Below are 8,302 nucleotides of genomic sequence, written 5' to 3' on the forward strand. Positions count from 1 at the left end.
CTTTCTATGTATCTAATCTATCTAATTTATCTATCTATCTGAACTATCCCTAATCTATCGATGTATCTATCTGTCTATCTATCTCGCTCTATCTATCTATCTAATGCACCTATCTGTCTATCTATCAAGCTCATAAATCACTTAGGAATAGGTGTTAGGGGAGATTTACGTAACACAGAATAGGACGGTAAGGTGTCATAAAATAAATCGCTTAGGAAAAGGTGTTAGGGAGATACTGGAAGGGTCATCTCGCCTACCGCGGCATCCTGACTATAGCCAAATAAGATGGCAATAGATAGATAGATAGATAGATACAGATAGATAAAAAGGGGAATATCTCATTATAGGATGGGTCCAGTGAAGATGGCGATAGATAGATAGATAGACAGATAGATAGATAAAGTAAAAAGGGTTACATCTATCACTTAAGCTGGCTCGAGGGTGAGGTGGAGGTGACATAGATAGATAGATTGATAGACAAATAGATAGATAGATAGATAAACAACCATACATATACAGATAGATAGATAGATAGATAAAACAAAAAGGATTATATCTATCACTTAAGGTGGTTCGAGGGTCAGGTGGAGGACGACTTAGAGGCAAGAGAAGATAGATAGATAGATAGATAGACAGATAGATAGATAAAAAGGGCTATATCTATCACTTAAGGTGGTTCGAGGGTCACGTGGAGGACGACTCAGAGGTCACACTCGACTTGAACCTCCTCAGCTCCTCCTTGATGGCTCTGATGAGGGGGACGGCGGGGTCTGACGCCTTGAGGCCCGTGTCTGGGTCTACTCCTTCTTCTCCTGCAATAGATAGATAGATAGATAAGTAAAAAATAAATAAATAAAGGAATTGTAAGTAGATAGATAAAGATAGATAGATAGATAGACAGATAGATAAAGGAATAGTTAGTAAATTAGTAGATAGATAGATAGGGAGATAGATAAATAGATAATAGACATAGATAAAGGAATAGTTAGTGAATTCGTAGATAAATAAACAGATAGATAGATAGATAGACATAAAGAAATAATAAATACATAAAGGTAACTTCTTCTCCTTAAAGAAAGAAAGAAAGAAAGAAAGGAGTATTCAGAGCACACACACACACACACACACACACACACACACAGACGACCACCACCATAACTACTACTACTACTACTACGAAAACACAGACTACTACAACCACCACGACGCCTCCACCTACTACTACTACCACAACCACCACAACTACCACCACCAACCATTCGCAAACACAACCGCAGCTCCATCGGTACGGTCGGGGCTGGTCGGGGGGTAATTTACGGGGGTGATACTCCGACCGCTTCGACCGCTGCCAGGCCTTCCACTGTACGGTCGAGCGCTGGAGGGTCGACCGCTGGATGCCGCCGTGGCCCTGGATGGTCGGGCGGGGTGTGCGCTGCCTGGACGGACGCTAGATCGAGTCCCGCCCTCACCCCAGGCTGAGCGGGGCGACTTTTCCTCTAAGGGTATGACGCCTACGATCTGGGAGAGAGAGAGAGGTTTGAATAATAAGGTATGGTAAAACAAATCGCTGAGGAATAGGTGTTAGGGAGACTGTATTGGACGGAAAGATTTTGGTGGTGGTGGTGGTGGTGATGATGATGATGATAATGATGATGATGATAATAATAATAATAATAATAATAATAATAATAATGATAATAACAATAATTTTACTTTTATTATTCTTATTAATATCATGCATCATTACAGTTCTATTTACTATCATCATCATCATCATCGCCAACTGCATTTAATGTTATCAAGGAGTGGCTGGTTAGGGTGGGTATGGCCATGTATGTGGGTGCTCACAGCGAGGCACGGGTGAATGGAGATCTGAGTGAAGAGTTTTCCGTGAATGTTGGTGGGGTGCATCAGGGGTCAGTCTTGGGTCCCTTGTTGTTTATCATGGTACTTGAAGCCCTCTCACGTGACTTCAGAAATGGACTCGCGTGGGATGAATTGTGTGCTGATGATGTGGTGCTGACTGCAGAGAATGAAAGGAGAGGCGGAGGAAAGATTTAGGAAGTGGAGAGATGGTATGGAGAGGCGGAGGAAAGATTTAGGAAGTGGAGAGATGGTATGGAGAGGCGGAGGAAAGATTTAGGAAGTGGAGAGATGGTATGGAGAGGCGGAGGAAAGATTCAGGAAGGGGAGAGATGGTATGGAGAGACGGAGGAAAGATTTAGGAAGTGGAGAGATGGTATGGAGAGGCGGAGGAAAGATTTAGGAAGTGGAGAGATGGTATGGAGAGGCGGAGGAAAGATTTAGGAAGTGGAGAGATGGTATGGAGAGGCGGAGGAAAGATTCAGGAAGTGGAGAGATGGTATGGAGAGGCGGAGGAAAGATTTAGGAAGTGGAGAGATGGTATGGAGAGGCGGAAGAAAGATTTAGGAAGTGGAGAGATGGTATGGAGAGACGGAGGAAAGATTTAGGAAGTGGAGAGATGGTATGGAGAGGCGGAAGAAAGATTCAGGAAGTGGAGAGATGGTATGGAGAGGCGGAAGAAAGATTTAGGAAGTGGAGAGATGGTATGGAGAGGCGGAAGAAAGATTTAGGAAGCGGAGAGATGGTATGGAGAGACGGAGGAAAGATTTAGGAAGTGGAGAGATGGTATGGGGCACAAGGGCTTGAGAGTTGATGCAGATAAAACAAAAGTGATGGTGTCTAGGGCTGGTGGCGGTACTGTCAAGGAAGAGGGAGAGTGGCCTTGTGCGATTTGCCACAAGGGCGTGGGAAGTAACTCCATCCTGTGCAGTGTTTGTGATACGTGGGTGCCTAGGAGAGGTAGTGGTGTTTGAGGTAGACTGACTGTGAGATAATGCTGATTTAGTGTGTGTGTGTGTGTGTGTGTGTGTGTGTGTGTGTGTGTGTGTGTGTGTGTGTGTGTGTGTGTGTGTGTGGTGTGTCCGGGAGAGCAGGTGGAGATTGGCAGGCGTGAAAGGATTGAACTTGCTGGTGAGTCTCTTGTGTGGAAGGTACAATACATAAATATATTGTGTTTGCTTGTGTGTTTTTTTTGCCTTTATGTTATAATTACATGCTTGTGGACGGTACATGAATATATTGTGTTTTTTTATGTGTTTTTCTTTATGTTATATGTACATGTTTGTGGAAGATACATAAATATATTGTGTTTTTTTATGTTTTTCCTTTATGTTATATTTACATGTTTGTGGAAGATACATAAATATATTGTGTTTTTTTATGTGTTTTTCTTTTTGTTATATTTACATGTTTGTGGAAGATACATAAATATATTGTGTTTTTCTCTTTTCTTTTTTTTTTTTTTATATTTACATATTTGTGGAAGATACATAAATATATTGTGTTTTTTTATGTTTTTCCTTTATGTTATATTTACCTGTTTGTGGAAGGTACATGCATATACTGTTTGTTTTTTGTTTTCTTTTTGTTACCTGTTTGTGGAAGGTGCATGAATATACTGTGTTTGTTTTTGTGTTTTTTTACTTTTTTTTATACTTACCTGTTTGTGGAAGGTGCATGAATATACTGTTTGTTTGTTTGTTTGTTTTTTCTTGTACTTACCTGTGCATCCTTCCAAGGCTGTACTGAGCCGTGTACTGCCGCTACTGACCAAGGCCTCTCACCCCCTCCTTCACCTTCCTCTTCATGGATCTCGTATACCCTGTGAAGAAAGAAGTTATCATCATCATCATCACTATCATCATTATCATCATCATAATCGTCATCATCATCATCATCATCACTATCACCATCATCATCATCATCATCACCATTATCACTATCATTACCACCACCATCATCATCGTTATAATCATCATCATCATCATCACTGTCATTACCATCATCATCACCACCATCACCATCACCACCATCATCATCATCACTATCATTACCATCACCACCACCATCATCATCACTATCACCATCATCATTATCATTACCACCATCACCATTATCATTACCACCACCACCATCATCATCATTATTATCATCATTATCATCATCACCATCATCACCACCATTACAACTATCAACATCATCACTATCACCATCATCATCATCACTATCATTACCATCATCATCATTATCACTATCACCACAACCATCATTACCACTATCATCATTATCATCATCATCATCATCACTACCATCACCACCATCATCATCATCATCATTACCATCATCATCAAACATCATGTACGTATCAAACCACATACACGTCCTGAAGGTACACACACTGACCTCTGCTGTACGGCGGCTGACCTCGCACGACCTTTCCTGGGGGGGGAGGGGGTGGTGAGGGGCGTGACCTTATCTCCGGGGCGCTGACCGTGCAGGAGGGAGAACGCATCGTCGAGGAGGTCATGGAAGCGGCGACGGAGGCGGGACACGTTCGGGACGCTGACCTCTGACCCCGCGGATTCCGTGAGCTGGGACGATGAGGTGGAGGGCTGGCGGGTGAGGCGGGTGTACTGGGGATAGATGGATGGATAGATAAATAGATAGATAAATGGAGAGAGAGAGAGAGAGAGAGAGAGAGAGACTTAGGAACCTGAAAGGAAAGGATGATGGTTGCTGGGTAAAGAAGCTCTCCTAACACCTCTTCCTTAGCGATTTATTTTTGGATATGGCTGGTTAATATCCTTTTGTACGTTATTTATGCTGAGTATGGCGATAGTGGAAGGATTTATGCAACACAGAAGAGGACAGTAAGGTGTAACAAGCAAAATAAATCGCTTAGGAAGAGGCGTTAGGGAGCTTCCTTAACCGACGAGAATACGTATGTGTGTGTGTGTGTGTGTGTGTGTGTGTGTGTGTGCGCATTCACGAAAATAAGACAGGTAATTTCCCTAGTGTACGGACAGACAGTGAAGGAGGGAGAGACTGATGCATAGATAGACAGACAAATAGATAGATAGACAGATCAATGGACAGAAAGACAGACAGACAGACAGACTAGTATGCAAGACAGACAGGCAGGCAGATACACAGACAGACAGAGAAGGAGGAACAGAACAATGCACAGACGGAAAGACAGACACAGACTAATGAACAAGACAAGCAGACAGACAGGCATACAGACAGAGAAGGTACAGATCAACGCACACCCTGAAAGACAGAGAGACAGACAGACAGAGGAGAAAGAGACCAGCGCACAGACGAACAAACTAACAAACAGTGCGATAGACAGGTGGCCAATTAGACAGACAAATAACTAGATAGATAGACAGGTAGACAGACTAATCAGCAGCAAGACAGAAAGACAATTAGTGACAGAAATACACACCTCATCATGACTCGTAGACCCAGGAACATCACTCTCTCTTGTCTCCACCTGCGCGTCTCTCATCTCCGGGGGGGTACATGGCCCCACGCCTTCCAGGAGAGGGGGCAGACCGGCCTCCTCCCTCGTGTAGTTCCTTGGGGGGATCGGGGGCGCCTCTGGGTCATACTCGTAGGCGTGGATCTGCGAGCTGGGGGCGCCCTTGGTGGGGGAGATGAGAGGGATGCGAGGGGGAGGCAGGAACTTGGGGAGAGAGGTGCCTGGGATGAAGGGCGAATCCTGCTCCTTCTCAAAGCCCTCGGGGGGTGGGATCAAAGGCTGGGGGAGCAGAGGGGCCCCTGGGTGGAGCTCGTCCTTCAAGTACGACCCGGAGCCCTGGAGCATATTGGCCATGAGCTGATTAGAGGGCTCCGTTGAGAGGTTGGACTGCGTGCGGAGCTGGTTGAAGGGCTCCGTGGAGAGGTTGGATTGCGTGCGTGAGTGCGTTGAGTGCGAGGGATGGTACTGGATGTTAGCGGGGTTTGGGGAGCTGTACACGGGTTCCTCCTCCACCGGGCTGCCTCCACTATCCCGACGACCCGTGGCTCCACTGCGATCCCACGACTGACGACTTCTGGCCCTCCCACCGTCCGTCACCTGTCAGAATATCGCATGTTTATTATTATTATTTATTATTATTATTATTATTATTATTACTGATACTACTACTACTACTACTATTATTATTATTATTATTATCATTTCTCACAGTCGTATGTATGTATCGTTTATAAAGGCTCCGTCACACTTCTTGACTCGGCCTTGGTCACCTAATGGCATGCTCTCCACACTGCTCCATCTCTGGCAGCCTCCCTATTCAGTATCTTATCCCTGAGGTCACACTCTATGACCTCCTCCCAGGTCTTCTTTGGTCTGCCTCTCGCAACCCTACCCCCGACGTTCACACATCTCACCTTCCGCACCCAACTGTCATCCTCCATCCTCTCCACATGCCCAAACCATCTCAGTCTACCCCTCCTCATCACAGCACCAATACATTCCAGTTCCATCCTTCCTCTCAACTCTTCCATCGTAAACCCAGCCCCCCCAGGCCTCGCATTCAAGGACGCACTGCACATCCATCTCAGTCTACCCCTTCTCATCACAACACCAATACACTCCAGTCCCGTCCTTCCTCTCAACTCTTCCATCGTAAACCCAGCCTCCACAGGCCTCGCATTCAAGGACGCACTACACATCCATCTCAGTCTACCCCTCCTCCTCACAACGCCAATACACTCCAGTCCCGTCCTTCCTCTCAACTCTTCCATCGTAAACCCAGCCCCCCCAGGCCTCGCATTCAAGAACACACTGCACATCCATCTAACCATTGTCCTTTCTGTACGTTTGAGCCTGCGAAAATCCTCTTCCTCTACTGCCAAGGTCTCACTACCAGACAGCGTCACACTCCTAACACATGCCACGTACAAAGATCCCTTAACACATGCAGTTCACTGACTTATGTTCAAATTAGTATGTAGTTCTGACACATTCGGAATAATTTTCTAAGCTGAGTTAGACGAGGAAGGACTTAGTTAGAAGAACGTTTATATTTCCACTATTAACATTCTAACTAATTTCTGTGCAATTCTAAGGCATTCTGAGTTAGATGATGATTTTAGTTAGAGCTGTTTTTATAGCTGTAATTTTTTCTTTGTATTTAAAAGAAGCAGTTTATATTCCTAGGTAGTTTGAGGAAGTTTGGCGCCTGGGTGAACGCCGCAGATGATCCAAGTGCTTTATTTATTTATTTTATGTATTTATTTTCTTTATTTTATTTATATGTATTTATTGTTTTATTTACTTATTTTATTTATGTATTTATTTTATTCTATTTATATATATATATATTTTATTTTCTTTCTTTACGTTATTTATTTATTTATTTATTTTCTTTATTTTATTTATATGTATCTTATTTTATTTATTTATTTATTTATTCTTTTTTTTTTTTAAACAAACAGACGCATTTCCTTCTCGTTAAAAATATCTATCTAGACGACAACTAGTTCGATTTCTATCTATCTATCTATAGCCCGACGCCCTAATCCCGCAAAGGGTGGCCGCAGACAAAACGCCTCCAAGTCACTCTGTCACCCACCATTCGACTACCCTCCCCCCAACTCACCCCCCCCTCCCTCATATACCTCTCAACTCCATCCCTCCACCTCATCCTCGGTCTACCCCTCCCTCTCCCTCCCTCCAGCAATTTTTCGAAGTATCATTTTGAGTTACTAGGAGGCTGGTTTACATCATTTCTAGTATTTCAGTTACTAGGAGGTGGAGTTACTAGGAAACTGAGTTACTAGGAAACTGAGTTACTAGGAAACTGAGTTACTAGGAAATTGACTTACTAGGACATTGAGTTACTAGGAAATTAAGTTACTAGAAGATGGAGTTACTAGGAAATTGAGTTACTAGGAAATTTAATTACTAGAAGATGGAGTTACTAGGAAGTTGAGTTACTTGGAGGTGGAGTTACTAGGAAACTGAGTTACTAGGAAATTGAGTTACTAGAAGATGGAGTTACTAGGAAATTGAGTTACTAGAAGATGGAGTTACTAGGAAATTGAGTTACTAGGAAGTTGAGTTACTAGAAGATGGAGGTACTAGGAAATTAAGTTACTAGAAGATGGAGTTACTAGGAAACTGAGTTACTAGGAAATTGAGTTACTAGAAGATGGAGTTACTAGGAAATTAAGTTACTAGAAGATGGAGTTACTAGGAAACTGAGTTACTAGGAAATTGAGTTACTAGAAGATGGAGTTACTAGGAAACTGAGTTACTAGAAGATGAGGTTGCTAGGAAATTGAGTTACTAGGACATTGAGTTACTAGGAAATTGAGATACTAGGAAATTAAGTTGCTAGAAGATGGAGTTACTAGGAAACTGAGTTGCTAGACAATTGAGTTACTAGGAAATTAGGTTACTAGAAGATGGAGTTACTAGGAAATT

The 8,302-nt window shown here is 43.1% G+C and overlaps 1 protein-coding gene across 1 annotated transcript in view; it reads right to left on the bottom strand.

Annotated features, from left to right (window-relative positions):
* Positions 1-684: 684 nt before the first annotated feature.
* LOC145393065 (uncharacterized) overlaps positions 685-8,302 on the bottom strand; it is a 42,761-nt gene continuing 35,143 nt past the window's right edge. The window contains exons 10-15 of the mRNA XM_080267403.1: positions 5,312-5,944; positions 4,261-4,496; positions 3,586-3,685; positions 1,268-1,518; positions 1,148-1,158; positions 685-812 (exon numbers count right to left, since the gene is read on the bottom strand). Coding sequence (XP_080123529.1) covers positions 685-812; positions 1,148-1,158; positions 1,268-1,518; positions 3,586-3,685; positions 4,261-4,496; positions 5,312-5,944 — 1,359 coding nt within the window. The remainder of the gene's footprint in view (positions 813-1,147; positions 1,159-1,267; positions 1,519-3,585; positions 3,686-4,260; positions 4,497-5,311; positions 5,945-8,302) is intronic.

The sequence above is a fragment of the Coenobita brevimanus genome, chromosome 23, assembly GCF_032717465.1.
Source record: "Coenobita brevimanus isolate Jiangsu-jjx chromosome 23, ASM3271746v2, whole genome shotgun sequence".
NCBI classification, from domain to species: domain Eukaryota; kingdom Metazoa; phylum Arthropoda; class Malacostraca; order Decapoda; family Coenobitidae; genus Coenobita; species Coenobita brevimanus.